The sequence below is a fragment of the Pelophylax lessonae genome (genome assembly GCF_965119305.1).
Source record: "Pelophylax lessonae genome assembly, chromosome: 3".
Classification (NCBI taxonomy): domain Eukaryota; kingdom Metazoa; phylum Chordata; class Amphibia; order Anura; family Ranidae; genus Pelophylax; species Pelophylax lessonae.
The window spans coordinates 505,936,966-505,953,596 of record NC_138770.1 but is presented as its reverse complement, the minus strand read 5'-3'; the positions used below and the strand labels follow the sequence as shown (position 1 = coordinate 505,953,596).

General features: G+C 42.3%; 1 protein-coding gene across 2 annotated transcripts in view; it reads left to right on the top strand.

Annotated features, from left to right (window-relative positions):
- Nucleotides 1-16,631, top strand: part of LTBP1 (latent transforming growth factor beta binding protein 1) — a 513,632-nt gene that overhangs the window by 254,550 nt on the left and 242,451 nt on the right. The window contains exon 5 of one of the 2 annotated variants that reach the window (XM_082249446.1): nucleotides 2,371-2,538. The exons of the other annotated variant lie outside the window; for it this stretch is intronic. Within the exon in view, the coding sequence (XP_082105572.1) occupies nucleotides 2,371-2,538 (168 nt within the window). The remainder of the gene's footprint in view (nucleotides 1-2,370; nucleotides 2,539-16,631) is intronic. 2 annotated transcript variants of the gene reach the window in all.

Here is a 16,631-nt window from a genome sequence, read left to right as displayed (position 1 = left end):
AAAATATTGCAATGACCGCTATTTTATTCTCCAGAGTCTTTGCTAAAAAAATATACAATTTTTGGGGGTTCTAAGTAATTTTCTAGCAATAAATTTTGATTTATCTGGTAAACAACAAGTGTCAGAAATAGACTTGGTCCTTAAGTGGTTAAAGGGGTTGTAAAGTCAGAAGTTTTTTTTATCTTAATACATTCTATGAATTCAGAAAAAAGTCTTCTGTGTGCAGCAGCTGCCCCAGCATCGAAATCGAAAAACAAACACAAGGGCGCACCGGCCTAGTGCATTATCGTCTAAAAAGGTTTTATTGGATAAAAGGTATAAAAATGCTCACAAACGAGTTCTTGATACAAGCATATCAAATGGGTGTATTGACATCAGCATCAAAAACAAAGGGTGTATCGTCCTCTGAAGCTGGAAAGGCTTACGCGTTTCGAGGCTTAGCCTCTTCCTCAGAGCCAATGTACCACGTCTAAGCCTTTCCCTAATATCCCTTAATACTCACCTTAACCCCCTCTCTATCTAGTGATGTCCACAAGTCTTTCGGCCGCACGGGACTCTCCTTCCTGATTGGCTGAGACAAAGCAGTGGTGCCATTGGCTCCCACAGTTGTCACACAAAATCAGTTAGCCTATCAGGAGAGAGAGGGGGCATGGGCAAAGGGCAGCTCTGTGTCTGAATGGACACATGGAGCTGCAGCTCAGCTCAGGTGCCCCCATAGCAAGCTGCTTGCTGTGGGGGCACTTGACAAAAGGGAGGGGCCAGGAGCAGCGAAGAGGGACCCGAGAAGAGGAGGATCTAGGCTGCCCTGTACAAAACTATTGCACAGTAAGTATAAGGCCCCTTTCGCACAGGCGGACTGTTCAGATCTGCCTGTCAGTTTTTCAGGCGGATCTGAACAGATGCCCTATGTATCTCTATGGGGCAGCGGATGTCAGCGGAGACATGTCCGCTGACATCCGATCCGATCCGTCAAATCTGGACGGATGGAAACCCTATTTTCCATCCGTCCAGCGGATTGGATGGGATCGGATGAGAAGGGACAGACGGTCCGTTCTCATCCGATTCCCCCATAGAGAACAGCGGGGACCTGACAGCTGTGTCTCCGTACACAGCGCGGATACACAGCTGCCATCTGCCTGCTCAGTGGGGGATTGGCGGATCGATCGCCCGCTGAGATAAACGGAGTCCGCCGAAAGCACTCCCTTGTGTGAAAGGGGCCTAACATGTTTTTTATTTAAAATAAAAATATGATACTTCATAATTACTTTAAGTAGATGTAATCCTCAGGAAGAAGAGTTTGGGCTCTTGCAGATTTTTACCAGTCACGCCAGTAAGGGCTGACTGCCCAGGGTCTTACATACAGCAATCACTGTAACTTTTTTTACTTTTACGTAATATTGGTGTACTGTTAAGTGCTGTTAATTGCTATGGTATTACATGCCATGACTTGAAAGGCAGAAGAGGAAAAGGTGTCATCGCTGACATACGTGTAAAGCAGCATGCACTTTCCATTCCTCCTTTCTTTCATTATTGTTAACTTCCATTTCAGTTACTAAAATAAATGCCACTCCAAGCATACGTTTTCATTGCAGGACTGTTAAAGTTAAGCCAAACTGACAGGGAAAATAATTTAATCGATAAAAGTCTAATAAATTATTAGCCTTAGCTGTTGACTTATGCCTCTGGATAAATATAATGAATTATGGCGATATAATTCCTAAATCCGACAATAGGCCTTGTGCCAAAAGCTAGTGTAAAAAATTGGACCAGGGCAGCTGCGTCGCACACTAGATTTGATCACTCCCGTCTAGTTGTGCCAAGAGATTTGAGACAGATGTTCTCAGACATGCCGCATGCCTAAAACATTTCCAGGGGACGGGCTGTAGAGAGGGAGAGAGAGAGAGAGAGAGGGAGAAAAGAGTGACTTAATAACGGCAGAAACAGCTGGAGTATGCAGGAAGAAACAGGAGTTTATTCTCCCCTAGGTGTACAGCAGCCAACCTCTTTACATTACATCTGCCTGTCAGAGCTGGCTGTTTAAGCTGTCATGCAGCGCGCTGTACTTATTTTTTCTCACACTTTCACTCTGCCTGTGAATAAAGTGCAGCATTGTGATTACTAATCCCACTCTGGTGACTTGACTTTAATGTGGTCTTGGATTAGATCCCGGAGTTCTGTTTGCTAATCTTCCGATTGCTGTTTTCGGAAGACACCACTGGATATAGCACAGAGCTCATTGACACATTGCCGCTTCTCTGTCTGATATTTGTCACTTTAACACCTTTTTTTTTTGTCCATACCTTGGGAGGATACCAATGGATACCAAGCTGATCTGTCTATTTTTCCTTTTTTCTGTGCCTCCCCTGGCAGTGGGAAACCAGACAGGGCGCATCAAGGTGGTCTTCACACCCAGCATATGCAAAGTCACCTGCACCAAAGGCCGCTGTCATAACAACTGCGAGAAAGGAAATACTACTACACTTATTAGTGAAAACGGCCATGCCGCTGATACGCTGACATCAAGTAACTTCAGAGTAGGTAAGTACAACCCGTAGATACCACTAGCTATGTATTTATTACCCTCATTTGTAAATAATGTAAGTCTTTAAAGTACAGTGTTGGGGTTATTTCCCAGATAAATACAAATAACCATAGAAAATCAGGGCAGCTATTTTTAGTTGTTTAATTTCATTAAAGGATATATATATATAATTATCCCTGTGTAATGTGCTTTGTTAGTAATGCTTTTAATATGTACAGATAGCACATGCAAATAGCATCCAATTATTATTTTTTTTTGGACCACTTTGGATTATTATTTTTAATATAATAATAATTATTATTATTATTATATAGGATTTATATAGCACCGACAGTTTACGCAGCGCTTTACAACTTGAGGGTAGACAGTACAAATACAATACACTTTAATACAGTAGGCAGGGCCCTGCTCGTTAGAGCTTAGTACACTTTGATTATCACGTTATCATCGTTCTTTGCAAAGGTTTACTGAAAAGCACGTAGAGGTTATACAAGAGTTTGAATGTGCTGCGTAAATCTTATTTCCTAAATTCGGATTTCAAACACTTTCAAACTAAAAGAGTAACTAGATCAAGGCAACCTACCACTGTTTCCGTACAACAATCAAAACTGCTGCTCGTTAGCGGCTATAAAAGGCTAGTTGTTGAAATTGCTTGTAAATTTGGCCGTGTATGGCTGACATTGTACAGTGTTTGGGTCAGCCAATTGTTAACCGAAGCGATTGGAAAGAGATGGGAAGGGAGAGCTAAGTGGGCAGATACTGCCATTGCTGCCCATCTAGGACACGGCATGTGGGCAGTAGAAATCAAGACAGGTTTTTTTTTTTTCAAATCTGATCAAAGGCTAGTAGTTGAAATTGCTTGCAAATTTGGCCGTGTATGGCTGACATTGTACAGTGTTTGGTTTGGCCAATTGTTAAGCGAATCGATTGGAAAGATATGGGAAGGGAGAGCTAAGTGGGCAGATACTGCCATTGCTGCCCATCTAGGACAAGGCATGTGGGCAGTAGAAATCAGGACAGGTTTTTTTTTTTCAAATCATCTGATCAAAGGCTAGTTGTTGAAATTGCTTGTAAAATTGGCCGTGTATGGCTGACATTGTACAGTGTTTGGGTCAGCCAATTGTTAAGCGAGGCGATTGGAATGAGATGGGAAGGGAGAGCTAAGCGGGCAGATACTGCCATTGCTGCCCATCTAGGACAAGGCATGTGGGCAGTAGAAATCAGGACAGGTTTTTTTTTTTTTCAAATCATCTATTCAAATCATCTGATCAAAGGCTACTTGTTGAAATTGCTTGTAAATTTGGCCGTGTATGGCTGACATTGTACAGTGTTTGGTTCAGCCAATTGTTAAGCGAGGCGATTGGAAAGAGATGGGAAGGGAGAGCTAAGCGGGCAGATACTGCCAATGCTGCCCATCTAGGACAAGGCATGTGGGCAGTAAAAATCAGGACAGGTTTTTTTCTTCTAATCATCTGATCAATGCTAAGGAGAGTTGCTGGCAGGAGGCTTTTCCTATCGTTTTTGATCTGAAAACGGTGCTTTTTAACATTTTCTTTTACTTACATCCTGACAAAGTGAAAATGTACAGTACGTTAGTCGCTATTAAAGGCTAGTTGTTGAAATTGCTTGTAAATTTGGCCATGTATGGCTGACATTGTACAGTGTTTGGTTCAGCCAATTGTTAAGCAAAGCGATTGGAAAGAGATTGGAAGGGAGAGCTAAGCGGGCAGATACTGCCAATGCTGCCCATCTAGGACGAGGGATGTGGGCAGTAAAAATCAGGACAGGTTTTGTTTTTCTAATCATCTGATCAATGTTAAGGAGAGTTGCTGGCAGGAGGCTTTTCCTATCGTTTTTGATCTGAAAACGGTGCTTTTTAACATTTTCTTTTACTTACATCCTAACAAAGTGTAAATGTACAGCAACCCATAGCAACTATTCCATTGGTAGTATGCTGTATATGTAATAAGGACAAAAATCTGACTGTCATAAATTAGGCTAATTAGGCTAACTGATTGGTCAGGTTTCCACTATTGATAAGCAAGTAGCAGGGGGTTACATGCAGTAGCAGTCAGCGTGGCGTGCCACCGAGAATTTGAACCTTTTTTAAAATCTGCGTGATTCATTAATGATCTTCCCACATGTGTCCTACAAGAGAAAGCGATGGCTTTATTGTGCGCGCATCAGAAAAAAAAAAAACATGCACAGATCGGGGGGGAAAAGTTGCAGTCATTTAGGCGACTATAACAAATATATCTTTCATGAATCTGAGATCTGCCTGTGTATTGCCAGACTGTGAACTCACATTATGTTAGTAAATAAACGTTCCTAACTTGAGGTTATGTTGAAGTAAGCAGAGAGGAAATCGGTTTATTTTCACTGGCACTGTCTCTAAATGTCCTATTACATTTGCTTCATTCATTTTGCCTAATGAAGCTTTTGCCTTTTCGAGCGAAATAAGTATAGTGTGCCATTCATGCAAAAGTAGCACGCACTTGAAACATTCAAACACTTAAACATTAACATTACTTTTCTAGTCGTTTCTCACTAGACTTGCTAAACACATTTCTGGCACTGGCAGGCCGTGTCTCATGTTCCATGTAGCAGAAGTCTGCTATAAAACCAGAGCCTTCTAAGCTACTGCGTTCCATAAAAAGGAAAAAAAGAAAATGGAATTGATTGCAGACTATATGTTTATGCATATAAAATCACTGGCACTTGAATACAAGTTACAGAAAAACGACATTAGTTACTTTTTCTTGTTTGACATTCAAGCTATTATAATAGTTAACTTATGATTGGATCCAAACCTTTCCAGCCACCTGCTTTTTATATCTGTAAAGCAACAAGATCACGTTGGCCCAAAGCACTCACAGTTCGGTTTTCCTTGGTCTTAATAGAGTAAATTTAAGACTTAAGCGCTGAGCCTGTTGTAACTGTGGAACTGCTAGCTCAGTGCAAACAGGGTGACTGGCGGAAGTTCAAGTGGAACCACCCCTGCAGGTCATTATAGAGGAGGCAGTGCAGGGACCTTACACTTCATAGAGTAGAGCAGGAAAACCTCTTTTAGGGTGTGCATACACCAGGGTCAGTGCTTTCTAGCTTGTTCTGGAAATAGGATCATTCATTTACCAATGCATGTGTTCGAGTTTGGTGCATTTGCCCTGCACTTTTTAAGGTGTGACTTACAGAACCGTTGTAGTATGAGCACCTCTAAAGGTTTTTTATTATTATTATTATACAGGACTTATATAGCTCCAACGGTTTTTACAACATGCATTACTTTATGAGAGCAGGCAGTACAGTTACAATACAATCAGAGGCGTAACTAGAACCTTCAGAGCCCGATGCAAGAAACCGTGAAGGGCCCCCCCGGACCCCTGGCCGGGGTCCTTCCCTTCAAGCCTGGAGCTCTTCCCACTGATCCTGTGCCCTTTAGTCTCATTATTACAAGTTCTGCAGTGGGCCCCCTTCCTGCCATCTTGGGGCCTCCCCACGGTGGTGGAATGCCAGGGCCCGGTCGCAAGTGTGACCTTTGCGATCCTGGAAGTTCACCCACTGGTGTCAGTAGTTTTTATTTTTTAGTATTTTAATTGTATTATTTTTATCATTTTATTTTATTTTTTACAATATCACTGACTATGACTCTGTCCATTCAGAAAAAGGAGGAGATGGTAAATTACATATTTACCGAATCCCCTTCCTTGTTCTCTATTGTCACACATCCCCTGCAGCAGACGGCAGGCGAGGAAAGGGAGCAAAGTGGGGGGGGGGAGCACACAGGGGCCCAGAGACAGCAGAACACAAGTGAACTGGATAGGAGGATTGGCGGGGGCAGCATACAGAGGAACCAATCTCCTCCATTTTTCTCCTGCAGCTACAGGAGGAAAAAGGAGGACAGTGATTCCTCTACATGCTGCCCCCCTCCGCTCCTCCTATCCAGGTGTACAGGGGAGCTGCACAGGCCCCCTGGAGCATGGGGCCCGGTTGCAACCCCTGTAGTTATGCCCCTGAATACAATTCAATACAGGAGGAATCAGAGGGCCCTGTTCGTTAGAGCTTATAACCTAAAAATAATGAGAGTGTGTGTTGTTGCGCCTAATGCCCTTAGTATTGTCAGTAAAAGAATTGTATTTAATTATAAAGTGCAAACAAAGCCTAAAACCTTCCTCCTTTGTGTCCTTGGTAAGGCCCTATTCACACCTGAGCATTTTTCAGCTGGTAAAACGCTGTCTCAAAATGCCGAACAAGCAAAATCCTAATCATTTCAATGGCCCCTGGTCACATATTAGCGTTTTTTTGCCTGAAGCAAAACACCTGAAGCTCAAAAAAATACATGAGCTTCTTTTTTGGCAGATTACAAGCATTTTTTTTAGATGTCAATGTCTGCCTTCAAACACCTCAAAAAAACGCTTAAAAACGCCTGAAAAACGCCCAAAAAAGCACCTGAAGACTTTACACTCAGGTGTGAATCAAGCCTAAGTAGTCTTGGGGAATACACAAATATAAGTGGGTCATAAATCTAAAAATACATGTATACATTGCATTTTGATTGCCAGCATTAGGTAAAAAAAAGGCAGATGTAAAAAGATTTGAATAGGACAGGATGGGTCCCAAAAACTGCAATGCCATCCATAGCAAACAACACATCTACTGCAAGATCCAATACAAATGTCTTCCATTGCATTCAAGACCTTTTCAAAAGCCTTCGCAAATGTGTTGAAAAGGTAGATCCCAATGCAAAGACCTAAAGCTTATTTCTGATTGGTTGTCACAGCTTATCATGGCTCTTAGGCCTTTGGTCTGAAACATTCATGTATTGTTCTGTATAATCTATTACGGTAACGGTTCGGCAAATGAGCCTTGTTTTTGTACAATTGACTTGTGTAAAGCAAATTTTAAACACAAGTTTGCAGATTTCCTTTAACTTGTGAAGAATGGATAATCATTCTGGGTCTGTTTGGCTTGCATTGCATTTCTTTGGAACAGTTGGTGCTGCTAAGACCTGCTTTTTTTTGCAACTACAACTTTGCAATTTACCTTATTTTTAAAGTGGTTGTAGTGGATGAAGGAAAAACCTTCTGTTTGCTGCTCCCTCACACAGCCCCCCCCCCAATACACACCTGAACCCCCTCCCCCCGATCCAGCAACATGCACGAGAGCCTCAGGTGTCCCGGGACTCCCTCTCCTTATTGGCTGAGACAGCAGTTGGAACCATTGACTCCCAATGCTTTCAGTCACAGCCAGTGAGCCAATAAGAAGAGAATAGGGACGGGGCCGAGTTAATTACACCCCCAGATTAGTTCGCATATCGCAGTGCAAACTGTCAATCTGACAGTAAATGGATCGCATAGGTGTGAACACCCATGCGATTATATTCTGGTGCGGACCAAAAAAAAGGGTCCTGCACAACATTGGTCCGAATGCGATGCAAATTCAGCCATAAAATCCGTATGGCTGAATTTGCATCACACAGACATCGCATGTGATATGCAGAGCAGTGCGCTTCGAATCACATGCAATGTCTCACATCGCTATAGTGTGAATCGGCACTGAGTCTTTGCTGAACATTTTCCTTTGCTTCCTATTATGTTAATGTCATAGGAAGTGGAGAGAAACTTAAACGTAATCACTGATAGCAATAACAACGAAACTAACCTTTCCAAAAACATTATGGCTGTAGTCATATTTTAGGAAGGCATATAGTCGAGATCATTTACATTTTTGAAGATTCCATTCTGTTTTTGGACAATTTAGTGCTGGGCTGGGTATTTTGCAGTTTGTATCTGTGCCCACCCAAGCATTCATTTTTGGCATTATTATACAAACAGTATCTCACAAAAGTGAGTACACCCCTCACATTTTTGTAAATATTTTATTACATCTTTTCATGTGACCACACTGAAGAAATGACACTTTGCTACAATGTAAAGTAGTGAGTGTACAGCTTGTATAACAGTGTAAATTTGCTGTCCCCTCAGAATAACTCCAAACACACCCATTAATGTCTAAACCGCTGGCAACAAAAGTGAGTACACCCCTAAAAAAAATTGGGCCCAATTAGCCATTTTCCCTCCCAGGTCTCATGTGACTTGTTAGTGTTACAAGGTCTCAGGGGTGAATGGGGAGCAGGTGTGTTAAATTTGGTGTTTTCGCTCTCATTCTCTCTTACTGGTCACTGGAAGTTCAACATGGCACCACATGGCAAAGAACACTGTGAGGATCTGAAAAAAAGAATTGTTGCTCTACATAAAGATGGCCTAGGCTATAAGAAGATTACCAAGACCATGAAACTGAGCTACAGCACTGTGGCCAAGACCATACAGTGGTTTAACAGGACAGGTTCCACTCAGAACAGGCCTCGCCTTGGTCAACCAAAGAAGTTGAGTGAACATGCTCACCATTATATTCAGAGGTTAACTTTGGGAAATAGACGTATGAGTGCTGCCAGCATTGCTAAAGAGGTTGAAGGGGTGGGGGGGTCAGCCTGTCAGTGCTCAGACCATACGCCACACACTACATCAAATTGGTCTGCATGGCTGTTGTCCCAGAAGGAAGCTTCTTCTAAAAATAATGTACAAGAAAGCCTGCAAACAGTTTGCTGAAGACCAGCAGACTAAGGACATGGATTACTGGAGCCATGTCCTGTGGTCTGATGAGACCAAGATAAACTTATTTGGTTCAGATGGTGTCAAGCGTGTGTGATGGCAACCAGGTAAGGAGTACAAAAACAAGTATTTCTTGCCTACAGTTAAGCATGGCGGTGGTAGTGTCATGGTCTGGGGCTGCATAAAGGCTGCAGGCACTGGGGAGCTACAGTTCATTAAGGGAGCCGTGAATGCCAACATGTACTGTGACATACTGAAGCAGAGCATGATCCCCTCTCTTCAAGACTGGGTTTTCCAACATGATAAAGACTCCAAACACACCTCCAAGACGACTGCTGAGGTTAAAGGTGATGGACTGGCCAAGCATGTCGCCAGACCTAAACCCAACTAAGCATCTGTGGGGCATCCTCACTGAAAGGTGGAGGAGAGCAAGGTCTCTAACATCCACCAGCTCCGTGAGGTCATCATGGAGGAGTGGAAGAGGACTCCAGTGGTAACCTGTAAAGCTCTGGTGAACTCCATGCCCAAGAGGGTTAAGGCAGTGCTAGAAAATAATGGTGGCCACACAAAGTGTTGACACTGTGGGCCCAATGTGGACATTTTAGGGGTGTACTCAGTTTTTTTTCCAGGGGTTTAGACATTAATGGCTGTGTGTTGAGTTATTTTGAGGTTACAGTAAATGTACACTGTTATACAAGCTGTACACTCACTACTTTACATTGTAGCAAAGTCATTTCTTCAGTGTTGTCACATGAAAAGATATAAAATATTTACAAAAATGTGAGGGGTGTACTCACTTTTGTGGGATACTATATATACAAAGACTTTTTGTTCCAATTTACTTAGTATCTCATAAAATTTTTATTTTATATATATATATATATATATATATATATATATATATATGGATCTCATTCTACTCCTGCTGCCTGACTAATACATGAAAATCAGAGGAGATGCTGGGGTGTTGTTCAAAGACAGGCAAGGCATTATTACACAATTGGGAAACCAATACTGATTCATACCATTTCCGAAAAAAGTAAAGAAAAGTTTTATCTTCCTCCAATCATGTTTACATTCTTTGTCTTTAGTTCTCATTGTCTACATTGCTGTATGATTGCTCTTTAAACTATGTTGAGGGTTTGAGTAACAGTGAAGGAATTTACCTGTCACGACTTGTAACAGCTTATTCTTTTCTGGAAGTGAACCAGATGCCTTCACCTGGAGCAAAGTTGTCTTTTTTTATGCTGCTAGGTTCTTAGCAAGATTACACTTTAGATTTATGAAGTCATTATTTTACATAGATAACTTTATTGCCATTTTCTTGTATTTGAAGTCGCATAAAAAATGCTTGATTTTATATGGCTTTTAGGAAGTCTGTGTTCTCTGTTTTTGCAAATATATTATAATAAAGTGGACCTAAAGTGAAACGTTGACTTTTCATTCTGCAGGCTCCCTCCCATAAGTAGATGTAGATCCTAACGGAAGACATCTAGCTAAAGCACCGTGCATCAGAAACATATGACTTTTTTTTTAATGTAATACTTATTTTCACCCGTATTAATTATTTGTGGCATCCCACTACTACTGATCTTCTTCAGCCTCTTTGCAGCCATTTCCTGTCTAACTTTAGCGTTTAGAATTGAGTAGGAAAAAACGATGGTGCTGCTTTAGCCAGACCAGTAATGCTGCAGGGTGGATGTGAAGGATGAAAAGGGGGGTAAACAGTTAAAAAGATCAACATATGGAGGGAAGAGGCAGCTGCCCTGTATAGGTCTTGAGTAAATCTAGGGTGTGAAAACAGAAAAAAGCAGGAGGCGCCTCTATCTGAGTGCGGAGTATTGGAAACAGCTATTTGGTAGTGATGAAAAATATAGGCACTCACATTTGATGGAGGAAATATCGGCTTGTCATCTGTGGAAGTCTTAACATCTCTATCAGAGATTGGCAAGCAAGTGGCTGGTGTTGGGCAGAGATCAGCCGGGAAACTGCTGGGTGGTGAGAAGAAAGCGCTGGAGACAGAGAGACATCATCTCCTCATCCCAGTGGATATTGCTGAGCCAGCCGAGGACACCGATAAGCTGCCGCTCTACAGCTTTGCACGCGGTTTAGCTTCCCCAGCCACAACGCTCCTGTCTGTTGTCCGCTTCCTAGCCGAACCCTGCATTTCAGAAGAGTGTCAAGCAAGCCAAGGACAACCAGACACTGATGAACACTCCAAATCCTCTCCAATCTCCAAGGCTTCCTTCTCACCACCCAGCAGCTTCCCGGCCGATCTCTGCCCAACAGCCGCTTGCCTGCTGATCTCTGTTAGAGATGTTAGGACTTCCACAGATAACAAGCCGATATTTCCTCCATCAAATGTGAGTGCTATATTTAATCATCTCTACCAAATAGCTGTTTCTAATACTCCGCACTCATATAGAGGCACCCCTACTTTTTTTCTGTTTAGAATTAAGTGACTGGGTACACCAGGAACAGGAATTGAAGTGATTGTAAACGTAAGACATGAAATATGAAAAAAGCATATCCCTCTATAGTGTATACTTGTCTCAATTAATAGCACTAATGCCTCGTTTCCACTGAGTGGTACGGTACGGTTCGGTTCAGTACGGTACGGTTCGTAACGGTACACCTTGCGTTTCCACTGCCAATAGTACCCTTTCATGATAGGCGTGGTGTAGCAGGAAAGCTGTGATAGACGATTCTCTGTCAACCAATCAAAGTTCTGCAGAGTGTAGCTCCACCCTGTTGGTACAGTACTAATGTGCTTGGTACCCCAATGAAAGGGTCCCAAAAAAGTGGTACGGTACGGTTCGGAATTAGGGTACCATTCACAATGGAAACGGCAAAAATAGCATATCGTACCGAACCAAACTGTACCGTACCGCTCAGTGGAAACGAGCCATAAGTGTCACTTTTGTCTGCTGCTTCATTCCTCTGCTATAAGCATGAATCACTTCTGTCAAGTTTTCCTGACACCAAGAGAAAATAGTGACAGAGGAGGGGCCTCTGTAACTGATTGACAACCTCAGCTCTGCTCCTGTGTGTTTTGTGGAGGGGGTGTGTCCCCTCTCCCCAATCAACTGTTAGAGCTCTCCTCACTGAGCTTTGCAGAATGTCACTTTAACTCTCCACCCCCTTTTTTCTGAACTCTCAGACAAGTTTTAAAATTCAGTACTTTTAACGGATGTAGAGAAGGGAAGACTGCAGATAGACAGGTACAACTTATGTATGAGGATTTGTTTCATCTCTGTGTATTACCTTTACCTGCAGTCAGTCACTTCACTGGGTATATGTAAGGGTGTACAACCACTTTAAGGGACAATCTTTTCAACAGGAGCAGTAAAACATTTAGTATGTATTTAGCAAAAAGGGAAAGAGTTACATGTGTCACTTGTTTATTTCTCCTATTGTGTAGTGGGGGAGCATGTCAGCTTTTTAACCCGTTTTCTGCCCGGATCAGGTGTAGTGACCTTGTTTTGGCAGCATACTTTTGGGTCCAGGACCCCCTAGGGGAACTAAGAAATTCTCCCTTTCATGTGGGGTCACTTGCAAGGTGACCTAGTCTGGCTAAAACCAGTACCTGTTATCTGTGCTCTGCCCACCTTTACCAACGGACCCTGCTTTGGCTCTTGGACGCAAGTTATATATTTTCAGGAGGTGTCCCAATATGGAGGTTAGGTGAAGGAGGAATGTCGTTTTAGGGGTTTGCTGAATAAATAGAAATATAATCACACAAAGCCCTCCTTTTAGACTGCAGCACATATGTTGCAGTTCTGGATAGTTCAGCTTAGCTCAGAGAGATGTGGAGTGGGAGGACATATGTGAGACCTGTTACTCGCAGAAAGAGTTTCCCGGAGTCTGACATCCCATGACAGGGGGATGCGAGTAGTTGCATACAAACATTCCATCTCTCCAGGCTACACCCCCCAAAGGGGAAGCTAAATGAAAAAGGCCCAACTGCATACATGTCAAGCTGGTCTGGTCCACCCACAAAGTTTACACTATAAGTAAGCCTGAATTCTCATAATGCTTCCTATACTTCTACAGGCTGCCATTTAACTCTTACAACTCCAGGCAACAACTCCAACAGACTCACCTGGCTATTGGGAGATAACTAAGTGATTACAATGGTCCACATCTGTGCTCTATCCTAAACTCTCTATGGCCACCATGGGGAAATGTCTTCTCACATTCTGTCTCAGAGACTGGTGCCACCAAAGACTGCAAGGGGAAAGCTACACTATAAAAGATCTGAATAAAGCTCTAACCTTTCTTCACTCTACCCATCCTTTGGAACTTTTTTGTGTGGCCCCTGGCCCTGGTCTTTAGTGAGAGCAAGAGGTAAGAGCAGTGATCACTGCTAGCCTCATGTAACATGTCACAGGATTCTTCATTCAAGTTCAGCATGTTTCCAGTCTCCAACCAAACCTGTGTCATGCTCACAATCTCTCACCATAACTTCCTCTAATATTTCTACAGCCTCTTGACAGTCCCCTCTAGCATTACATACAATATACCGAACATTTTTTGAAAACTTTTGATGGTGACAGGGGCTGCAGTTGAGACCCCCCTATACCTGATACGTTGACAACCCTGGTTTGCTCTATACCATGGGTGTCCAACCTTTTGGCTTCTCTGGGCCACATTGAGTGTAGAGACATTTTCTCGGGCCGCATATAAATACTATCAGTTAAAGTATATAAGTAATAAAACACCACCGCACCCTTCCCGTGCTGCCTTTTTCCAACTAGTGGATGATCCCCTCCGAGGCTGCCTCTGTGGCCGTGCCCCCGACTCGACTTCCTTCCTCCCCGGCAAAAAAAAAAAAAAAAAAGGGCAGGGGCCAGTGGGCCGAATTGCCTGCGGTTCCGGGCCGCATGCGGCCCCCGGGCCACAGGTTGGACATGCCTGCTCTATACTGTACAAATTATGACTTTACTAGTCTGATTATCTCCATAATGATCTGTACCAACTCAAGCATTTACTGCATATCTCATCCGTTGGTATTGGAAGATGAATAAGTAAGGAATTCCCCTTAGATGGTGGCGGTAAGCCTAATCTTCTCATGTTATGGGAATTTAGTTATCTTCAGATCAATCCCACCGTAAACACACACTGTGTGGCATGGTTACAAAATCTCAGTGAAAGGATGTGTGAGTCATGATGACAGCACAAGCTTTCTCCTAGATCCCTGTCTCGAAGCAATGAACAATATTCATTCAATTGCAAGCTTGGAAGAATGTTACTGTATGTTCTTTACTTTGTACAGATCTGTACTACTCTGATTACCCTTTACTGTAATATAGCATTAAAGGAAACAGGGAAAAGACCGGGTCTTTTTTTCAGGTACCCACAATAAATCCATTTTTCCTTTTTTCCTTTTTTTCTTTTAATTTTACAAAACCTTTATTAACCTCACATGATTAAAAAGTAAGTAGAAAGTCCTCTCTACCTTCACCACCCTTTGAAGTAGTATTTGTCTCTTACCTTTGGCTTTCTGGGACCCTCTTCCATCCCGTGGATTCCCATTTATTATCTTGGAATGTTTACACTCTCTTGTTATGGAAGTCCAGATGTTGGGTCGAACTTGTTCAGCCTATTCTTATTCCTTGTACAGTCTTAGGTATATCTTTGGAGGTTATTTGATTAACCACTTAAGCCCCGGAAGATTTTACCCCCTTTCTGACCAGGGCCTATTTTGCGATTCGGCACTGCGTGACTTTAACGGACAATTGCGCGGTCGTGCGACGCTGTACCTAAACGAATTTTTTTTCCCACAAACAGAGCTTTCTTTTGGTGGTATTTGATCACCTGTGCGATTTTTTTGATCATGCGCTATAAACAAAAAAAGAGCGTCAATTTTGCAAAAATAACAATATTTTTCACATTTTTTTTATATGAAATTCCCCAAAAAAAAAATGTAAAAATCAAAATTTTTTAACATTTTAGGCCATTTTTTTTTTTACCATATGTTTGGTAAAAAAAATCGCAAAAAGCGTATTTTGATTGGTTTGCCCAAAAGTTATTGCGTTTACTAACAAAGGGAAAGATTTTTGTCATTTTTGTGTTTTTTTTTTAACATGTAATGGCGGCGATCTGCAATTTTTTTTGCGGGACTGCGACATTGGGGCGGACAGATCGGACCCTTGACTGACATTTTTGACACTTTTGGGGTTACCAGTGACATTACTACAGTAATCAGTGCTATATATATACACTGTTACTGTAAAAATGACACTGGCAGTGAAGGAGTTAACTGTATTGGAGAGGGAGGGGTTAAGTGTGTCCTAGGGGCGTGCTTCTAACTGTGATTGGCTGTGGCTTGATGTGTAAGAACAGTGATCAACGGTCCTACATAGTAGAACCGTTTGATCATCATTCTTACACAGGGAGAACTGACAGGCGGCTTTGTTTACACTAGCCGCCTGCCTTTCTCCCACTGTCACGGACGATCGCGAGTGCCCAGAGGACATCGGGTCCACCGGGCACACGCGCGGGGGGGGTCCGTGACCGCACGGGAGCGCGCCTCCGGCGGCGCGCGCTCGCTTCCAAAACCCTCACAGGCTAGCGACGTAGCCCTACGTTACTCTGCCTGTGAGGGGCTGACTGCCGACGTAAATAGTCGTGCGGCAGTCGGCAAGTGGTTAAAGACACTCAACCTAATCTTATGCTCTTTGATGTACAACTGTTTGATAAGCAGTTAGAGATATCAACCCCCTGAGGAAGGCATATGCTAATGAAAAACTGATAAGCGTTAGGATTTAATATGTACTTATGTCATTCCCTCTTTAGTATCAAGGATATGGTTTAAGTGATGGTTCACTACCATTTTATGTAATTTTATCTTTGTAAATTTACTTTTTTCTTGTGTTTATGTAGCCTTTTATGCAACATTTTATTAAATGTTTTGTACTTTATAAAAAAAAATATTTTGGGTGCCTAAATAGTCCTGGTACATTGTCCGTTTTCTTGTTATCATTGATTAGGAATGTGGCACCAAATACTTTGGGGTCTGATATAGGAACATTACTGTAGGTACATAGGTACTTACTGTAATATAGGACTGCTAGCTTGAAAATACTTTCAAGATGACCTCCACAATGTGTGTTTTTGGTCATTAGGTAGACAGATGCATAGGTTGTTAATTACACTTACACCTTTGCCTTATACGTAGAATGTGTTACATTTTCATATGTGTTGAACTGCAATACACTAATGTGTATAAGCTGTGTTAATGTGCAGGGCCCTAATGTTTAATTCACACTGTTGTTAGGGGTTAAAGTGAGTGTGTTAATGCATTATGTGACATGTTTACGTGTGTTGCATTAAAACCTCTCATTCATTTGAAAGAGAAGCCTAACACACCATATCTGGCAGCACACCACAATTCACAGCCATCAGCAAGGAGCGTTGGGGTGCCATTAAAATTCAATGGTACCACTGCGCACCAACATATGTAACGTGCAAAGTTGCAT